Source organism: Pan troglodytes, chromosome X (genome assembly GCF_028858775.2).
Source record: "Pan troglodytes isolate AG18354 chromosome X, NHGRI_mPanTro3-v2.0_pri, whole genome shotgun sequence".
NCBI lineage: Eukaryota > Metazoa > Chordata > Mammalia > Primates > Hominidae > Pan > Pan troglodytes.
In genome coordinates, this window is record NC_072421.2 from 117,273,924 (window position 1) to 117,295,196 (window position 21,273).

General features: G+C 50.6%; 1 protein-coding gene across 1 annotated transcript; it reads left to right on the forward strand.

Moving 5' to 3' along the window:
* The first annotated feature begins 420 nt into the window (after positions 1–420).
* On the forward strand, positions 421–2,474 carry SOWAHD (sosondowah ankyrin repeat domain family member D). Its single transcript, XM_001135840.6, has one exon. The coding sequence runs from the start codon at positions 940–942 to the stop codon at positions 1,885–1,887; it is 948 nt and encodes a 315-aa protein (XP_001135840.2). The 5' UTR covers positions 421–939; the 3' UTR covers positions 1,888–2,474.
* Positions 2,475–21,273: the final 18,799 nt, after the last annotated feature.

Consider the following 21,273-nt stretch of genomic DNA (forward strand, 5'->3'; position numbering starts at 1 on the left):
TGCATCTCTAAAGAGAACAGGGCGCTCCTGCGGCGCCGGCTCAGATTCACCTGTAGCTGCTTCTCCAAGCCAACCTGGGAAAATTGACGGGAGGGAAGAGGGTGGAGAGCAGGACAAAGAGGGCGGTGCAGAAGGGGAATATCCCTCCTGAGTTCCCTGGAAGATCGTCAGCCTGGACCCTGGTCTTGGGCTTCTCTGCTGGAATCCTGGGCAGCCCCGGGTGCTGCGGCGAGGGTCAAGGCCACACAAAGGGCAAGGCAGGCAGACGAGCCAGTCACATGGGGCAGTCGAGCTGCCTGCGTGAATGCTAGGCGCGGGACAATGGCAACTCTGGGACAAAGTGCAGGGAGACTCCTGAAGAGATAAGAGGGAAGGGCGAAGGAAGGGGGCGGGGAGCCAGAGCCTCGGAGCTCCAGGACCGCGCTTTGGGAGACCGTGGCTGGAAGCCGAGCTCGGCCCGCTGCGGAAGGGGCGCCCTCGCGCCTCTACACTCTAGCCCCGGCTGGGATGCTGAGAACCGCGGCTTCCAGGGCCGCAGGCGAGCTCCCAGCCAGTCCCCGCGCCCGCCCTTCGGTGCTGGAGGCGGGGCTGCCGAGCTCACCTGGCCGTTTGGGGTGGGACCGCCCGCGACCCGGGGGAGCTGCAGAGGCGGCGGTACCCAGGGAAGTGGAGCTGGGCTTGCCCTGGGGACTTGGCTGGAGCTCACACCCCTCCACGCCCCCCAAGGCCGGCGCGGGGGCCCTCCCCTAGCTCCCTCCCTCCTCCTCCTCCTCCTCCTCCTCCTCCTCCTCCTCCTCCTCTCCTTTGCTCCCTCCCTCCGAACCCAATTGCTCAAGCAGCTTCCTTCCCCAACGCCAGCGCCAGTTCCTCTCCCGTTGGGGCCCGGGAAGGGCAGCTAACGCTGGACACTGGGACGGCCGCGGCGGCAGCTTCAAGACCATGGCCCAGCTCGGAGGGGCCGCGAACCGGGCACCCACGGCCTCTCTCGCGCCGACCTCGCAGAGCCTGCGGTGCGCCCCGCAGCCCCGCCCCTCGAGAGCGGACACTGGTAGCCTGGGCAGGTACTGGGGCAAAGCCGCAGCCGCCGCCTCCCGGGAGCCCCCCTTCCCAGGCACGCTGATGCATTCTGCAGCGGGCTCAGGGCGCCGGCGGGGAGCGCTGCGGGAACTGCTGGGGCTGCAGCGGGCGGCTCCTGCCGGGTGGCTGTCGGAGGAGCGCGCCGAGGAGCTGGGCGGGCCCAGTGGGCCGGGCAGCAGCAGGCTGTGCCTGGAACCGCGGGAGCACGCGTGGATTCTGGCAGCCGCCGAGGGCCGCTATGAGGTGCTGCGGGAGCTGCTGGAGGCTGAGCCGGAGCTGCTGCTGCGGGGCGACCCGATCACCGGCTACTCGGTTCTGCACTGGCTGGCCAAGCACGGGCGCCACGAGGAGCTCATTCTGGTACACGACTTCGCCCTACGCCGGGGGCTGCGGCTCGACGTGAGCGCCCCAGGCAGCGGCGGCCTCACGCCCCTCCACCTGGCGGCCCTTCAGGGCCACGACATGGTCATCAAGGTGCTGGTGGGCGCCCTGGGTGCTGACGCTACGCGCCGCGACCACAGCGGCCACCGGGCCTGCCACTACCTGCGGCCCGACGCGCCTTGGAGGTTGCGGGAGCTGTCGGGAGCCGAGGAATGGGAGATGGAGAGCGGCAGCGGGTGCACCAACCTGAACAACAACAGCAGCGGCACCACTGCGTGGAGGGCCGCGAGCGCAGTGGGCGCGACGGCTGTGGAGACAAGCAGGAGAGTGGCAGCGTCGCGGACCAAGGCGAAGGACACCGCGGGCAGCCGGGTGGCACAAATGCATAGCCTTTTCCGCCATCTGTTCCCCTCATTCCAGGACCGTTGACAGGGACAGAGACTGGAGAGCTAGGAGGGGCTGTGACACTGTGGCGATGGCTAGGTCCTGGGTTGTCCCGGGTTCCACCGAAGGAGAGGCGCCTTGGACGCTGCTTGGGCCTGCAAGGAACAGAACACGTCGGGGTCCGACTCAGGTACTTGTCTCAGGTCTCCTGTAACCACCGGCCTGGAGGACCCGGGGATTCGGGCACCACCTCACCAAGAGAGAGTGAAGGACCAAGCTGGCCTGGCTCCGAGTTCCAAAGCTACAGGACTAAGGAGTTGGGAGCAGGGAGCGTGGTCCTGCTTGGGAGAGGGCAAGTTAAGCTTCCAGGGGCCATTTCTGGGCAGGCCGACGCGCTGGGTTTATTAGGAAACATTCGCTAGAAGAATGAGTTAAGATTGTAAACCACCAATGCAGAGAAAACGCCTAACTCTGCCGGCCTCGCTCGGCCATTAATGGGTCTTGGGGTGCGGGTAGAGTCAGCCTCTGACAACCTCCTCCTGAGACGACCCAGCCTTACTGGTACTTTTTCTCATGTATCACAGGTTACTTCTTATGTATATTAAAGTGGAATATGTGTTCTTTTCACATGACAAGGCTGTCCTTTCAGTGTTTTCCCCCACCTCCCTTACTAACCACAAAGGAAGAAGCTGCATATGTTTGCAGGGTAGAGGTCACCCAACCGTGGCCGTGATGTTGTGCCCCCCGGGGCAGGCTCTGGGCCTCCTTCTCAGAACAAATGGCCAGAGCTGTGCACAGAAGAAGCTACTTCCACTTGGATCTGAGGAGAAACATACAGTTCACCTCTGTCCTGAGCTCTTTGATGGTCTGGCCTCAGGCACCAGCCTCATCCTAGAAGAGTTGTCATATAGGGGCCTTGGGTTGGGGGTAAAAGGCAAAAGTTTCCAAATTTACATTTCTGATATTTCCACGGTCAGTCATGTAATTTACCTTGATTTGTGGCCTCTAATGAGACACACCCACGGGCACTTTTTTTTTCCCAAGATAGGGCTTTCCTCAGTAGCATTTATTTATTTATTTTTGAAATGGAGTCTCACTCTGTCACCCAGACTGGAGTGCAGTGGCACAATCTTGACTCATCGCAACCTCTGCCTCCCGGGTTCAAGCAATTCTCCTGCCTCAGCCTCCCAAATAGCTACAGGCACCCGCCACCACGCCCGGCTGATTTTTTTTTTTTTTTTTTTGGTATTTTTAGTAGAGACAGGGTTTCACTATGTTGGCTGGGCTGGTCTCGAACTCCTGACCTAGTGATCCGGCTGCCTCAGCCTCCCAAAGTGCTGGGATTACAGGCATGAGCCACCACGCCCAGCCAGCAGCATTTATTTATTATTACTGTTTTTTGAGACAGAGTCTCACTCTGTCGCCCAGGCTGGAGTGCAATGGCGTGATCTAGGCTCACTGCAACCTCTGCCTCCTGGGTTCAAGCGATTCTCCTACCTCAGTCTCCCAAGTAGCTGGGATTACAGACGTGCACCACCATGCCTGGCTAATTTTTGTATTTGTAGTAATGATGGGGTTTTGCCATGTTGGTCAGGCTGGTCTCGAACTCCTAACCTCAAGTGTTCCCCTGCCTCAGCCTCCCAAAGTGCTGGGATTACAGACACGAGCCACCACACCTGCTCAGCAGCATTTAAAAAATTAAGTTTAAGGCTGGGTGTGGTGGCTCACACCTGTAATCCCAGCACTTTGGGAGGTCGAGGCAGGAGGATCCCTTGGGCCCAGGAGTTCTAGACCAGCCTGGGCAATATAGGGAGACCCTGTCTATACAAAAATATACAAAAATTAGCCAGGTGTAGTGGTGCAGGCCTGTAGTCCCAGCTACTAGAGAAGCTGAGGTGGGAGGATTGCTTGAGGTGGGAGGATTGCTTGAGCCTGGGAGGTGGAGGCTGCAGTGAGTAAAGCATTCCACTGCACTCCAGCCTGGGTGACAGAGTGGGACCCTATCTCAATAAATATATATATTTCACTTACGTAAAATTCTTTTTAAAAAGTTAAGTTTAATGCATAAATTGTAGCTTGCAAAATTGCTCCCATTCAGAAATGGCATGAATTAAATAGACTACAGGAGGGTTGACTGAGCCTGAAAGGCCAGGAAAGCAGTTGCTGGCTACAGACCCATGCTGCCTTGGAGAACACTGCATTTTAAAAATAGCACTGTATCCCTGAAGGCTTGGGTAGCCCTTGCAATGGACTGTCGCGTTCCCCAGCCCTCTCATCCCAGTCCGTGAACACCAGCCAGAAACAGTCACCACTAACAAACAGCCCAGAAACGCCACCCTGAGCCCATCCATCCAGGTTTCCATCTCTGCCTGGTGGGCCTGTTTGCTTCTGTGCTCAAAACTTTCCTATTTTCCTTTATTTTTTATTTTTGAGATGGCGTCTCACTCTTACCCAGTCTGGAGTACCGTGGCAACGATCATAGCTCATTGCAGCCTCAAACACGTGGGCTCCGGTGAACCTCCTGCCTCAGCCTCCCAAGTAGCTGGGACTACAGGCACATGTTGCCATGCTCAGCTATTTTTTTGTCTGTACAGACAGGGTCTCGCTATGTTGCTTAAGCTGGTCTCGAACTCCTGGGTTCAAGTCATCCTCCCACCTCAGCCTCCCAAAGTGCTGGAATTACAGATATAAGACTCTGTGCCTGGCCCACACTGCCTTCCTTTAGTAACCCATGAGGGTCTTCTCAATCATGAAATGATCCAAACCCCCTTGCTGTTTTCAGCCTGTCCCATGTCTCCAGGAGCTACACCTTAAACACACTTACACAGTGTAATAGAGCATTTCCTTTGTCTTTTCTTTCTTTCTTTCTTTCTTTTTTAGATGAGTCTTGCTCTGTTGCCCAGGCTGGAGTGCAATGGTGTGATCTCAGCTCACTGCAACCTCCGCTTCCAGGGTTCAAGTGATTCTCCCTGCCTCAGCCTCCTGAGTAGCTGGGATTACAGGCACCCACCACCACGCCCAGCTAATTTTTGTATTTTTGGTAGAGATGGGGTTTCACCATGTTGGCCAGGCTGGTCTCGAACCCCTGACCTCAGGTGATCCGCCCACCTTGGCCTCCTAAAGTGCTGGGATTACAGGCATGAGCCTGGCCTTCCTTTGTCTTTTCTAAATGAACTTCTTTTCTTTAGTAATTGAAGGAGGGAGGGCTAACAGTTCCTAGATTCTGGCAGTTGGCATTGGCATCTGGCATTAACTCCCTCCACCCCGTGCCCATTTTATAGATGGGAACAGGCCAACTGATGCAGGACTGTGGTTTCTGTTCCACAACCTCCCCCTTGACAGCTGCCAAGGTGGGTTGGGCTTGGTGAAGGCTATCAGGGCAGGGCCTTCCTGCCACTTGGCTGAGTCTGCAGGCTCCTGGCTTGCAGGGAAGATTGGCGTGTGCTGAGCATTCAAAGGACACTTATAACAGTAGTCCTCTCTTTATAGGAAAAGTTTGAACCTAAGCATCTTAACTGTTAGCAGATCTGGGGGCCTGAGACAAGCGTTCACCCTACTCTTTCCAAAACGAAAACCAAATTACCTGGAAGATTTGAAAACGGTTTTCTGTAGTTTTCCTGTAGTCAGCTACTCTTCCCCACAGATTTTTCTCATCATGTGATACTGCCTAGCCTATCTCCTCCATGTAAAATTGAGGTTTGGCTGCAGGGGACAAACTCCCATGCTGAAAACTCTCCGTGCCTCACATCAAGCCGTTGGCATTTCTGGTATGCTTTTTGAGGCAAGACTGGTATGCTTACCCCAAGAGAAAGAGCAAATTCCCCGAGAAACCTCTTTCCAGGGGAGCAAAGTGGAGTTAAGCAGATGATGCAAGACTTCATTCTAGCAGGGGAGCCAAGCAAGAAGGGGAGACAGAAGCAGGGCTGTGATGGATCAGGGGGAGGGGGTGCTGAGGGAGCACAGGAGGCAGGGCCGGATCCAGGTCGAGAGGAATAGAAAAGGCTTTTGGGGAGGAAGGTGGTGCCTGATCTGAGGCTCGAGGGGTGAGTGGGAGTTGACCGTTGAGTGTGGCAAGTACCACGCACTATAAAGGCAGAGGGTTTGGCAGGAGGGTGGAAGCTGGGGAGTGGTTAATGGCAAGGCTGGAGAAGTGGAAGCGGGTCCAGATCACCTAAAAGAGGTTCATGAAGTTTAGCCAAAAGGTAGTTGGGAATCATGGAGGGTTTCTAAGCAGAGGAGTAGCATGATGAGATTTTGGAAGATCACTCTAGCAGTCACCTGGAGGATGAATGTGCCAGGGGAGAAAACTGGCGGCAAATGCATCGCAAAAGCAAAACACTTCTAGAGCAATGCTTTCAGAAAAGTCATACTAACAAGGCTGTATGCCTATAGTTGCTGTTTGCCTGTAGTCCCAGCTACTTGGGAGGCTGAGGTGGGAGGGTCACCTGATTCCAGGAAGTAGAGGCTGCAGTGAACATGATCGTGCCATGGCACTCCAGCCTGGGCAACAGAGCAAGACCCTGTTTCTAAAAAAATTAGTCATTCTTCACCCCAGGAAGTTCAAAGACCCCTGTGAGGGCAGTGCCTTTCAAACTTCTCTTTTTTTCTCCTCCAAAGTCTTTGCTCTAATGAAGCTTACCTAGAATCCCCATGTGTAACTCTCCCCACCCCCGCCTCTATTCTAGAGAGACAGTCCTACACGGTGGCCCCTGGAGTAAAATTCAAAACCACTGGTGTGGTGGAAAGCTCTCAGCCTTGCCTGGGTTCAAATCCTAGCTCCCGATTCATGACCTTGAGCTACTTGCTGGCCTGAGTGGCAATTTCCTCATCTGTGAAATGGAACCAATAGAATATTTTTTGCAAGTTTGTTCTGAGCATTCAAGATAATGTATGTGCAACATCTGGCACACTGCGTGACACATAGGGAATAGGAAATAACAGCTGTTTGAAAGAATCCTAAGGGGCTCAGCAGGTTCTTGTGGCAAAACTACATTATCTGCTAGGGTAGTCCAGGAGGGATCTTGTGGTTTACCTGCATTATGTCAGCTTTAAAATGAATTTGCATTTATTGCAAGTTATTTTCCATCTGTGCCAGAGGAGTGACTGTTCCTCAAAGGAGATGTTGGCTCCTCTGCTGATGTTCTTCACAAGCTATATATTTTTACTTTTGACATAACAACCACTTGCTGAAGTGCTTAGTATGGCTAAAAAGGATCCAGATGCTAATAGTCAACAAGATGGGAAAAGGCCCTGAAGGCATTTTAGAATTCACCAAGGGCAGGCTGGCACAGTGGCTCATGCCTGTAATCCCTTTACTCTGGGAGGCTGAGGTGAGGGGTTCAAGACCAGCCTGGCCAACATGGTGAAACCCCGTCGCTACTAAAAATGCAAATAGTAGTTGTGCATGGTGACGGGTGCCCGTAATCTCAGCTACTCAGGAGGCTTAGGCAGGAGAATCTCTTGAACCCAGGAGGCAGAGGTTGCAGTGAGCTGAGATTGCACCACTGCACTCCAGCCTGGGTGACAGAGCAAGACTCTGTCTCAAAAGGTGGATCACCTGAGGTCAGGAGTTTGAGACCAGCCTGGCCAACATGGTGAAACCCCGTGTCTAGTAAAAATATGAAAAAAATCAGGCATGGTGGTGTGTGCCTGTAGTCTCAGCTACTTGGGAGGCTCTGAGGCACGACAATCGGTTAAACCTGGGAGGCAGAGGTTGCAGTGAGCCGAGATAGTATCACTGCACTCCAGCCTGGGTGACAAAGCAAGACTCCATCTCAAAAAAAAAAAAAAAAAAAAAAAAATTCACTAAGGCCACAGGCCTAGGAGGACAGAATGGGTTTTTTTGGGGGGTGGAAGGGAAGGAAAGAGGGTGCCAGGCCTGGGGTACCACTGACCTGCATCCCTACTGCTCTAGCTCCAGCCCAGTCTCAAAGGGCCTCAGGTACTGCTCTGGCTGCTGCTCCCAAAGCCATAAGCCTTGGGGCTTCCACATGGTGCTAAGTCTGCAGACTTGCAAAATTGAAGAGTGACTGAAGGCTTGGCAACTTCCACCTAGATTTCAGAGGAAGTATGGGAAAGCCTAGATGCCCAGGCAGAAGTCTGCTGCAGGGGTGGTGCCCTGCAAGAATTCCTACCAGGGGCTAGTTGAGCTGTGGAAGCAGGGCCACCACCCTCGAGACCACAGAATAGTGCAGCCACCAGCAGCACGCATCCTCAGCCTCAAAAAGCCTGTGGCAATGGACTCTAATCCATGAGAGCAGCCACATGGGCTGCTCCCAGCATAGCCATGGGGATGGGGCTGCTCGAGGCCTTGGCGGCTCACCCCTTGCACCAGTGTGCCCAGGATGATGGGACATGGAGTCAAGGGAGATCATTTTGGAACTTTAAGATTTAATGGCTGGCCAAGGCAGGACGGTTGCTGGAGCCCAGGAGTTTGAGAGCAGCCTGGGCAACACAGTGAGACCTCGTCTCTACACAAAATTAGAAAATTAGCCTGGCATGGTGGTGCAAGCCTGTAGTTTCATCTACTCAGGAGGTGAGGCGGGAGGATTGCTTGAGCCCAGGAGGTCGAGACTGCAGTGAGCCATGATCGCACCACTGCACTCCAGCCTGGGTGACAGAGTGACAGAGCAAGACCCTGTCTCAAAAAAAAAAAAAAAAAAAAAAAACGATTTAATGTCTGCCCTACTGTGTTTTGAACTTGTGTGGGGCCTGTTACCCCTTGCTTTTGGGGATATTTCTCTTTTGGAATGGGAGTGTTTACCCAATGTCTGTTCTACCACTGTGTCTCAGAAGTAAATACCTTGATTTTGATTTTTTTTTTTTTTTGAGATGGAGTCTCGCTCTGTGGCCCAGGCTGGAGTGCAGTGGCGCGATCTCGGCTCACTGCAAGCTCCGCCTCCCGGGTTCATGCCATTCTCCTGCCTCAGCCTCCCCAGCAGCTGGGACTACAGGCGTCCACACCACGCCCGGCTAATTTTTTGTATTTTTAGTAGAGACGGGGTTTCACCGTGTTAGCCAGGATGGTCTTGATCTCCTGACCTCGTGATCCACCCACCTCGGCCTCCCGCAGTGCTGGGATTACAGGCGTGAGCCACCACGCCCGGCTTGATTTTTTTTTTATTTTTTGAGATGGAGTCTCACTCTGTCGCCCAGGCTGGAGTGCAGTAGCGCGATCTCAGCTCACTGCAACCTCCATCTCCCGGGTTCAAGCGATTCTCCCGGCTCTGCGTCCTCAGTGGCTGGGATAACAGGCACGTGCCGTCACGCCCAGCTCATTTTTGTATTTTTAGTAGAGACAGAGTTTCACCATGTTGGCCAGGCTGGTCTCAAACTCCCGACCTCAGGTGATCCACCCGCCTCGGACTCCCAAAGTGCTGAGATTACAGGCATGAGCCACCGTGCCCAGCCTGATTTTGATTTTACAGGCTCACAGCAGGAAGGAACTTGTCCTGAGTCTCAGATGAGACTTTGGACTTTTGGAGTTAATGCTGGACAAGTTAAGACTTGGGGACTATTTGGGGGGATGCTTGTATTTTGCATGAGAGAAGGACATAAGATTTGGGGGGCCAGGAGCAGAATGATATGGTTTGAATATTTGTCCCCTCTAAACCTCATGTTGAAATTTGACTCACGGGCCGGGCGCGGTGGCTCACGCCTGTAATCCCAGCACTTTGGGAGGCCGAGGCGGGCGGATCACGAGGTCAGGAGATCGAGACCATCCTGGCCAACGTGGTGAAACCCTGTCTCTACTAAAAATACAAAAAAATTAGCCGGGCGCGGCAGCACGCACCTGTAGTCCCAGCTACTCGGGAGGCTGAGGCAGGAGAATGGCGTGAACCCGGGAGGCAGAGGTTGCAGTGAGCCGAGACCGTGCCACTGCACTCCAGCCTGGGTGACTCAGCGAGACTCCGTCTCAAAAAAAAAAAAAAGAAATCTGACACACAATGTTGGAGGTGGGGCCTAAAAGAAGGTGTTTGGGTCATGGGGGTGGACCCCTCACCAAGGGTTTGGTGCCATTTTTACAGTAAAGGGTGAGTTCTCACTCTATTAGTCCCTGTGATAACTGATTTTTTTTTTTCGTTTTGTTTTTTTTTTTTTTTGAGACGGAGTCTCACTCTGTCATCCAGGCTGGAGGGCAGTGGCACAATCTCGGCTCACTGCAACCTCCGCCTCCCGGATTCAAGCGATTCTCCTGCCTCAGCCCCCTGAGTAGCTGGGATTACAGGCGTGGTGACGCGCGCCTGGCTAATTTTTGTATTTTCAGTAGAGACAGGGTTTCACCATGTTGGCCAGGCTGGTCTCGAACTCCTGACCTCAGGTGATCCACCCACCTCAGCCTCCCTATGTGCTGGGATTACAAGCGTGAGCCACTGTGGCCGGCTGAGAACTGATTGTTGAAAAAAACCTGACACTTCCCTCCTTTCTGTCTTCCTTCCTCTATCACCATGTGATGCCTGCTCCCCTTTGCCTTCCACTATGACTGGTGCAGCCTGAGGCCTTCACCAGAAGCAGATGCTGGTGCCATGCTTCTTGTACAGCCTGCAGAACCGTGAGCTAAATAAGCCTCTTTGCTTTGTAAGTTATCCAGCCTCACGTATTTCTTTCCTTCTCCACCAAGTATTTCCTTCTTTCTTTTTTTTTTAATGTGGCCCAAGATGAGATATTTCTTTTTAAAAAAAATTTTTTTTAATACAAACAATGTCTCCCTATATTGCCCAGCCTGGTCACGAACTCCTGGGCTCAAGCAATCCTCTTCCCTTGGCCTCCCAAAGTGTTGGGATTGCAGGCATGAGCCACTGTGCCTGGCCCCCCAAGTATTTATTTATTTATTTATTTTTGAGACAGAGTCTTGCTCTGTTGCCCGGGCTGGAGTGCAGTGGCGTGATCTCAGCTCACTGCAACCTCTGCCTCCCGGGTTCAAGGGATTCTCCTGCCTCAGCCTCCCGAATAGCTGGGATTTCAGGCTTGCATCACCATGCCCGGCTAATTTTTGTATTTTCAGTAGAGACGGGGTTTCCCCATGTTGGCCAGGCTGGTCTCCAATTCCTGACCTCAAGTGATCCACCCGCCTCGGCCTCCCAGAGTGCTGGGATTACAGGCGTGAGTCACCGCGCCTGGCCTACAAGTATTTCTTTATAGCAACACAAGAATGGACTAAGACAGACATAATTGCAACCAGCGAACTTACCTTGTTCTTCACTCACGGAAGTAAAAGCAGCAACTTAGTAAGTGCCCACCAAATATTAAATATGTTAGATATTGTTTTCAGATAAAGTCATAAACTGGAGTCAGAGTTAAACCTGAAATCCTCTGAAGAGAATCAAATTATACAAGTCCTTCAACTCCTGGCCCACAAGTATTTCTTTATAGCAACACAAGAATGGACTAAGACAGACATAATTGCAACCAGCGAACTTACCTTGTTCTTCACTCACGGAAGTAAAAGCAGCAACTTAGTAAGTGCCCACCAAATATTAAATATGTTAGATATTGTTTTCAGATAAAGTCATAAACTGGAGTCAGAGTTAAACCTGAAATCCTCTGAAGAGAATCAAATTATACAAGTCCTTCACCTCCTGGCCCTATTCATCTGTGGGAATGCCCCCTAACCCCAGCTAACATAACAGATATTCCACACCAAGACTCCCCATCTTCCCTCCTTCCCTTCATTCTGACAAAGGAGCATGCCTGTCCTCTTTCAAGATATCGCTCATGCTCTCAACCGCCTCTCCTCTCAGGGTTTACTGACATCAATTGTCTTCTCCTGCATCTTCAAACTTACCCACAGTTTAGTTCAGTACAACAGACATTTTATTTTTAACTTTTTTTTTTTTTGAGACGGAGTCTCACTCTGTTGCCAGGCTGGAGTGTAGTGGCGTGATCTTGGCTTGGCTCCCAGCAACCTCCACCTCCTGGGTTCAAGCGATTCTCCTGCCTCAGCCTCCCCAGTAGCTGGTGACAGGTGAAGACAGCAGGACTTCCTGGGTCGAGTGGGGACTTGGAGAACTTTTCTGTGGAGCTAAAGGTTTGTAAACGCACCAATCAGCACTCTGTAAAAACGCATCAATCAGCGCTCTGTGTCTAGCTAAAGGTTTGTAAATGCACCAATCAGCACTCTGTAAAAACGCACCAATCAGTGCTCTGTGTCTAGCTAAAGGTTTGTAAATGCACCAGTCAGCACTTTGTAAAAATGCACCAATCAACACTGTGTAAAATGGACCAATCAGCGCTCTGTAAAATGGACCAATCAGCAGGATGTGGGTGGGGCCCAATAAGGGAATAAAAACTGGCCACCCAAACCACCAGCAGCAACCTGGTTGGGTCCCTTTCCATGCTGTGGGAGCTTTGTTCTTTTGCACTTCACAATAAAACTTGCTGCTGCTCTACCTTTATGAACTGTAACACTCACTGCGAGCGTCTGCGGCTTCATTCCTGAAGTCAGTGAGACCACGAACCCACTGGAAGGAAGAAACTCTGGACACATCTGAACATCTGAAGGAACAAACTCCGAGACACACCATCTTCAAGAGCTGTAACACTCACCGCAAGGGTCTGCAGCTTCATTCTTGAAGTCAGCGAGACCAATAACCCACTGGAAGGAATACATTCTGGACACATGGGACTACAGGCATGCTGCACCACGCCTAGCTAATTTTTGTATTTTTAGTAGAGATGGGTTTCACCATGTTGGCCAAGATGTTCTCGATCTCTTGACCTCATGATCCACCCACCTCGGTCTCTGAAAGTGCTGGATTACAGGCGTGAGCCACCACGCCTGGCCTATTTTAAGTTCAGGTGTACATGTGTGGGTTTGTTATATAGGTAAACATGTGTCATGGGGGTTTGTTGTACAGATTATTTCATCACCCAGGTATTAAGCCTAGTACCCATTATTTATTTAGAGATGGAGTCTTGCTCTGTCACCCAGGCAGGAGTGCAGTGGCACTATTTCAGCTCACCTGCAACCTCCACCTCCCAGGTTCAAGTGATTCTCCTGCCTCAGCCTCCCGAGTAGCTGAAACTATGCCCTGCCTGGCTAATTTTTGTATTTTTAGTGGAGACGGGGTTTCACCATGTTGGTCAGGCTGGTCTCAAACTGACATCTGGTGATCTCCCTGTCTCAGCCTCCCAAAGTGCTGGGATTACAGGCATGAACCACTGCACTCTCCCATTATTTATTTTTCTTGATCTTCACCCTCCTCCCACCCTCCACTCTCTGATAGGCCCCAGTGTGTGTGATTCCCATCTATGTGTCCATGTACAACAGACATTTAGTAAGTCATTAATAGGAGTGTCACTTTGGGTGACAAAAAAGCTCAAGTCTTCCCTAGCCTTCTGGCTCAAACTTGTCTCTCTCTTCTCTTCATAGTAAAGCCTGTCTGCTGAGAGGTCTCCTCACCTCATCATCTCCATTTCCTTACCTCTTCCTCAGTCCTTAACTTTCTGCATTCTGGCTTCTGCCTCTATCATCCCAGAGTAATTGCTTCCAGAAAGGGCGTGGTGGCTCACACCTGTAATTCTAGGACTTTGGGAGGTCAAGGCAGGGGGATCACCTGAGGTCAGGAGTTTGAGACCAGCCTGGCCAGCATGGCGAAACCCCGTCTCTACTAATAACCAGGTGTGGTGGTACATACCTGTGATCCCAGCTACTCAGGAGGCTGAGGCATGAGAATTGCTTGAACCCGGGAGGTGTAGGTTGCAGTGAGCCAAAAGAAAAAAAAAAAAAGTCCCCCATGATGACCTCCTGTCTTAGTCCATTCTTGTTGCTATAACAAAATACCTTAGACTGGAGGCTGAGGCAGGAGAATGGTGTGAACTCAGGAGGCGGAGCTTGCAGTGAACCGAGATCGTGCCACTGCACTCCAGCCTGGGTGACAGAGTGAGACTCCGTCTCAAAAAAAATTACCTTAGACTGGGTAATTTATAAAGAGCAGAAATTTGTTGCTCACTGTTCTGTAGGCAGGGAAGTCCCAGATCAAGGCAGGTTTGGTGTCTGGTGAGAGGTGGTTCCTCATTTATGGCACCTTTGTGTCCTCACATGTGGAAGAGATGGAAGGGCCAGGCAGCTCTCTGAAGCCTTATTTATTTATTTATTTATTTATTTATTTTTGAGACGAAGTCTGTCACTGTTGCCCAGGCTGGAGTGCAGTGGCGTGATGATCTTGGCTCACTGCAACCTCTGCCTCCTGGGTTCAAGCAATTCTCCTGCCTCAGCCTCCCGAGTAGCTAGCATTACAGGCACCCGCCACCATGCCCAGCTAATTTTTTGTATTTTTAGTAGAGATGTTGGCCTTGTTGGCAAGGCCGGTCTCGAACTCCTGACCTCATGATTCGCCCACCTCGGCCTCCCAAAGTGCTGGGATTACAGGCGTGAGCCACCGAGCCCAGCCACCTCTTTTATAAGGGCATTAATCCCATTCATGAGGGCAGAGCCTCATGACTTAATCACTTCCCCAAAGATCCCTCCTCTTAATATTGTCACCTTGGGGATTAAGTTCCAACATACACATTTTTTTTTTTTTTGAGATAGAATCTCACTGTGTCACCCAGGGTGGAGTGCAGTGGCACGATCTCAGCTCACTGCAACCTCTGCCTCCCAGGTTCAGGCAATTCTCCTGCCTCAGCCTCCCAAGTAGCTGGGATTACAGACGCCCGCCACCACGCCCGGCTAATTTTTGTATTTTTAGTAGAGATGGGGTTCCACCATGTTGGTCAGGCTGGTCTCCAACTCCTGGGCTCAAGTGATCTGCCCACCTCAGCCTCCCAAAATTCTTGGATTAGAGGTGTGAGCCACCGTGCCCGGCCTACAACATACACATTTTGGAGGGACACATATATTCATGCCTTTGCACCTCCCATCTGCCAAATCCAAGTCCTTATCTTAGTTCACTTCTTGGCAGCACTGAACAATGTTGGCTACTTCCTCCTGTTTGAAACTCTTGTCTAGTCTTCCATAACCTCCTATGGCTTTAATTGCTGGGGTTTACCAGGATGAAGTTCTGGAAGCTTTTCTCTTCACTCTACATTCTCTCCCAAAGTCCTGTTTTTTGTTGTTGTTGTTGTTTGTTTTGTTTTGTTTTGTTTGTTTTGTTTTTTTTTTTGAGACAGATGCTTACTCTGTCACCCACGCTGGAGTGCAGTGGTGTGATTACAGCTCACTGCAGCCTCGACCTCCCGGGTTCAAGCGATCCTCCCACCTCAGCCTCCCGAGTAGCTGGGACTATAGGTGCATGCCACCACATCAGGCTAGCTTTTTGTATTGTTTGTAGAGACAGGGTTTCACCCTGTTGCCCAGGCTGGTCTCCAACTCCTGGGCTCAAGTGGCCCACCCTCCTCAACTTCCCAAAGTGTTAGGATTACAGGCATGAGCCACTGCACCCTGCCTCTCCCAAAGTTGTTTTTTCCCTTCCCCACTTACCCTCCCTCACTCTGCTCCAGCCACTCAGTCCTCCTTGCTGATCCTTCGAACAGCCATGTTCTTCTCAACCCTGGGGTTCCTGCATGCTGTTCACTCTCCAGAAACACTTTTCCCTCTCCCTTGCTCCTGACTTCACCTGACCCACTCATCCTTCATTCACCCACTCATCCTTCATTTCAGGTGTCAGATTAAATGTTACCTCCTTGGGGATGTCTTCCCTGCTGCTCAGGCTATGTTAACACTCTACCCATTACACTCACTCATGAGGCCCCGGGCATCTTTTTTTTTTTCCTTGAGATGGAGTCTTGCTCTGTCGCTCAGGCTGGAGTGCAATGGCGCAATCTCGGCTCACTGCAACCTCCGCCTCCCGGGTTCAAGCAGTTCTCCTGCCTCAGCCTCCCGAGTAGCTGGGATTAAAGGCGCCTGCCACCCCGCCCGGCTAATTTTTTTGTATTTTTAGTAGAGACGGGGTTTCACCATGCTGGCCAGGCTGGTCTCGAACTCCCAACCTCAGGTGATCTGCCTGTCTCAGCCTCCCAAAGTACTAGGATTCTGTAATCCCACAGATTACAGAATCGAGGCGGGTGGATCACTTGAGCCCAGGAGTTCTCAATCAGCATGGGCAACATGGCAAAACCCCATCTCTACAAAATAGAAAACAATTAGCTGGGCATGGTGGCACATGCCTATAGTCCCAGCCACTTGGGAGGCTGAGATGGGAGGATCACCTGAGCCTGGGAAGTCGAGGCTGCAGTGAGCCATGATCGCGCCACTGCACTACAGCCTGGGTGACAGAGTGAGACTCTGTCTCAAAAAAAAAAAAAAAAAAGCATCAACGTTAGCATGTGGACTGCTGCTGAGAACCCACTGATTCGGGATGGAGAGGAGTAGGCTAGGATTAGAGGGACTGGTAAGAGGCTATGGTCTGTAGAGTCAGATGGACAGATAAGAGAGATTTCATGGAATCAACAAGACTTGTGATTGACTGAATGTAGGGGAGGAGGAAGACAGAGGTGACAAGGGTGATGCTCAGGTTTCTGACTGGAGCAACAGGGTGGATGGTGGTGTCATTTACTGAGAGGAAGGGCCATGAGAAGAATAGGTTTTTTTGGTGGGTAGGGGAAGGGGATCAAAACTTGTTTTGGATACATTAAGTTTGAGATTGGCTATATGACATCGAGGTGAAGAGATCCAATAGACAGTTGGATACGTAGATAAGCAAATCAAGAGAGAACTGGAGGTAGCTGTGGGGTTACTGGAAGGTTTTTTCTTTTCTTTTTTTTTTTTTTTTTGAGACAGAGTCTCGCACTGTCACCCAGGCTGGAGTGCAGTGGCGTGATCTCGGCTCACTGCAACCTCCCCCTCCCGGGTTCAAGCGATTCTCCTGCCTCAGCCTCCCGAGTAGGTGGGATTACAGGCGCCTACCACCATGCCCAGCTAATTTTTGTATTTTTAGTAGAGACGGGGTTTCACCATGTTGTCCAGGCTGGTCTCAAACTCCTGACCTCGTGATTTGCCTGCCTCGGCCTCCCAAAGTGCTGGGATTATAGGCATGAGTCACCGTGCCCGGCCAGGAGAGGGGTTTTATTTTGGCTTGGGAGGCACAGCTTGTTTGTGTAATGACACAAAGGACTCAAAAGAAAAGGAGAAGTAGGAAGACAGAGGAGTCAACACGAATAGTCAATGGATCAAAACTCCCAAGAGGTGGGAAGGGATAAGGCAGAGCATAGGACTAGGAATTTGTCTCACAGAGGAGGAGACTCTGGAGTCAGACAGTCTGATTAGAGCTTAGTTCTACCACCTTCTAGCTGTGAGACCCTGGGTAAGTCACTCACTCTCCCTGAGTCTTACTTTCCTTGACTATAAAACAATGGAATTGGCCAGGACTGGTGGCTCATGCCTGTAATCCCAGCACTTTGGGAAGCCAAGGCGGGTGGATCACAAGGTCAGGAGCTCAAGATCAGCCTGGCCAAGATGGTGAAACCCCGTCTCTACTAAAAATACAAAAATTAGCCAGGCATGGTGGCAGGTGCCTGTAATCCCAGCTACTCGGGAGGCTGAGGCAGAGAATTGCTTGAACCCAGGAGGCAGAGGTTACAGTGAGCCGAGATCGCACCACTGCACTCCAGCCTGGGTGACAGAGTGAGACTCCGTCTCAAGGGGGAAAAAAAAAGGAATTATGAGTACCTGCCTCATAAATTTGGGCTGATCATTAAAGGAGATAATGCATGTAATATGCTTACCATTGTGCCTTGCACATAGGAACATTGCATAAATGGTAGCTGTTATAACAGGAGTGCAGGAGGAAAAAGAGGGCGCACATACAGGTGAGTTCACAGGTTTGGTTGCAGGAAGTTGAACACATTCTGTTTTTTCTTTTCTTTTTCTTTCTTTCCTTTTTTTTTTTTTTTTTTTTTTTTGAGACAGAGTATTGCTCTGTCACCCAGGCTGCAGTGCAGTGGCAGGATCTTGGCTCACTGCAACCTCCGCTTCCTAGGTTCAAGTGATTCTCTTGCCTCAGCCTCCTGAATAGCTGGGATTACGGGCATGTGCCACCAAGCCCAGCTAATTTTTGTGTTTTTAGTAGAGACGGGGTTTCACCATATTGGCCAGGCTGGTCTTGAACTCCTGACTTCAGGTGATCTGCCTGCCTCAGCCTCCCAAAGTGCTGGGATTACTGGCATGATCCACCACGCCCAGCCTACTAACCTCGATGATTTCTTAAACCCAAACCTGATAGGCCACTGTCTACTTTTGAACTCTTTAATGTTTCTCTTGGCCTCAGGATAGAATTGAAGCTCTCACTTAAGACTTAGAGGCTCCTCGTGATCTGGCATCTGCTTACCTCTCCAGCCTCATTCCTCATCACTACTTCCTGTTCGCATCCTCTTTCTTCACCCATGAATACATCCCCTTTCTACACTCCTGCCATGCAGTAACTTTCAGTTCCCGATCTCCCAGCTTTCTCTTGACTGGGCCTTTTCACAGTCTGTTTCCTCGGCATAGGACATGAACGTTCCACCCGGCAGCCTCAGCCACAAAACCTAACTCCTCGTGGGCCTCCAGGGCTCAGTTTGCTCTTCCTCAGTCCCTCCTGTGTTCGGTACCGGTTCCCAAGACCCTAGTGCCTTCCTTGCCGCGGCACTCTGCACTAGGAGCTGTGTCGGCACTGTCATCTGCCTCCATGTAGGCTGGGAGTCCAAGAAGATGTGGGCCTGTGGTTGTGGTTCACTGCTGCAGCTCAGCACCCAGCACAGATACAACACTATGTATCTGCCTCATAGTCTGAAACGGGTGTTTGAGAATGAACAAGTGGGAGTTGGAGGCAGCTGACCTTGAATTTAGATCCGCAGGCTTTCTGATTTAACTAATAGTTGTGTTTTTTGTATTCATTTGCCTTCAGTTCCCATGCCCTTCTTCCTTTGGAGAGCCCTGTGGAAACAATTTTTCTTTTTTCTTTCCTTTTATTTTTTGAAAAAGAGTTTCACTTTGTCACCAGGCTGGAGTGCGGTGGCGCGATCTGAGCTCACTGCAACCTCTGTTTCCTGGGCTGAAGCGATTCTCCTGCCTCAGCCTCCCAAGTAGCTGGGATTACAGGTGCCTGCCACCATGCCTGGCTAAGTTTTATAATTTTAGCAGAGATGGGGTTTCACCGTGTTGACCAGGCTGGTCTCCAACTCCTGACCTCAAGCGATCCACCCGCCTCAGTCTCCCAAAGTGCTGGGATTACAGGCCTGAGCCACCGTGCCCGGCCTGGAAACAGTTTTTCTAATGAACACCATGTTAGATGTACATTAGACAGTTACAAATGTGGCATTATAGGTTCATGATTTTAGAGGTTAGCGATCAAGTCCAATTTCCTCATTTCAAATGGAAGAAAACAGGTCCCCAAAGCTGCGGTGGCTTGTTAGTGGCAGGCTAGTTGTAGCCGTAAAACTGGGACTAAGCCTCAGATTTCTTGATACCAGTGCTCTTTCTCCTATCCCATACCATGCTGTGATGGATTAAAGATGACCATAAGTCCTTTGATACTCTTCCCATTGAGAGGTGGCCTCTATCACACTTTCCCTTGAATCTGGATGGGTTCTGGAACTGCTTAGACCAAAAAAATACAGGAAAAGGGATAACCCAGTCTGGGTGGGACCAGCTACGTAATTTGTGGAGCCCAAACTGAAAATGTGAGACCCCTTTTAAGAAATTAAGAATTTCAAGAAAGACTGGGCGTGGTGGCTCACGCTTGTAATCCCAGCACTTTGGGAGGCCGAGGCCGGTGGATCACTTGAGGTCAGGAGTTTGAGATCAGTCTGGCCAACATGGTGAAACCCTGTCTCTACTAAAAGTACACAAAATTAGCCGGACATGGTGGTATGCATCTGTAATCCCGGCTACTCGGGAGGCTGAGGCAGGAGAATCGCTTGAACCCAGGAGGTGGAGGTTGCAGTGAGCCGAGATCACGCCATAGCTCTCCAGCCTGGGCAACACAACAAGGCTCCATCTCAAAAAAAAAAAAAAAAAGGAATTTCAAGATAGCAAAATCAGAGCATCAAGCTAAGCACAGAGCCCTGTGCAACTGCACGACCACCCCCAGGAAGCTGGTCCCGGTGCCAGTTTTAGGGCCCAGGTCTTAAGAGACTGGCAGTTTCCAGTTCCTGTCTCTTGGAACACATGATCAGGCCAGTCATCACATAAGCAGTCATCTATCCAAAAGCATCATGCAGTGAGAAGGCCAAGCCACATAAAGCGGCCCTGTAGGATGAGATGCCATGTAAGGAGAGGGAGAGGAAGGCCAAGCAGCACTAAGGCACCCAGCAGGTGAGTGGAAAAGGCATCTTGGAAGCGAATCCTCCAGCCCCAGCTACCCCCACTAGATCAGAAAAAAAGCAACCAGCCAAGGTCTTCCCAACTTCCTGACCCAGGAATGGAAACAAAATGCTCGTTTTAGGCCACTAGGTTTTGGGATAGTTTGTTACACAGCAATAGATAACAGGAACACATACTATCTCTAGCATTCTTCAAAATGCCAGTGAAATGCTGTCTTTTGAAGCACAAAGTTCTGTTTGTATAAAGTGTCATCATTCTGTGATCCCCAAATTACATACTAAATATATGTGTATGCATATTGCAAGCATATGAATGTCACTTTGGTGATAAAAATATATCAATGTGGCCGGGCGCGGTGGCTCATGCCTGTAATCCCAGCATTTTGGGAGGCCGAGGTGGGTGGATCACTTGAGGTTAGGAGTTCGAGACCAGCCTGGACAACATGGTAAAACCCCGTCTCTACTAAAAATACAAAAATTAGCAGGGTGTGGTGGCACACGCCTGTAGTCCTAGCTACTTGGGAGGCTGAGGCACGAGAATCGCTTGAACCCAGGAGGCGGAGGTTGCAGTGAGCTGAGATCTCACCATTGCACTCCAGCCTGGGCAATAGAGCGAGACTCCGTCTCAAAAATAAATAAATAAATTAATTAATTAATAAAATAAAATATAAATATGCACTTCACACTACGGACATACATTGTTTTGGCATCAGCCTTATCAGACCTTTTTTATTTAAAATATGTAAGTTCAGAATATTTTCCTTGGCCTCTGTGAATACTTCTCTATCATTGTGCTTATAACAATGTATGATAATTGTCTATGTATTTATCTCCTTGACTAGATCCATGCCTTTCAAATTACACAAGCAACCTATTAGTGGGGCATGAAATCCATTTTTTCAATGAAATGGGATAAAATAAAAACATAAGTAATCATTGCACACAAGTAAGTATGAAATCAAGAAACCTGCAGGATTGCAGGATTGTGTGTGTGTGTGTGTGTGTGTGTGTGTTGTGGCCACTGGAATAGATTGTGAGATCCTAAGGGCAGGGTCCATGCCCAACCTATTCACCACTGCATCCCCAGCAGCCAGTGCACTGTTTGGCACATGTAGGTGTTCTGTAAATATGTGTTAAATGAATGAAATTTATTCTTGAATGCTCCTATTAAGAGATGAACATCCTCATCTT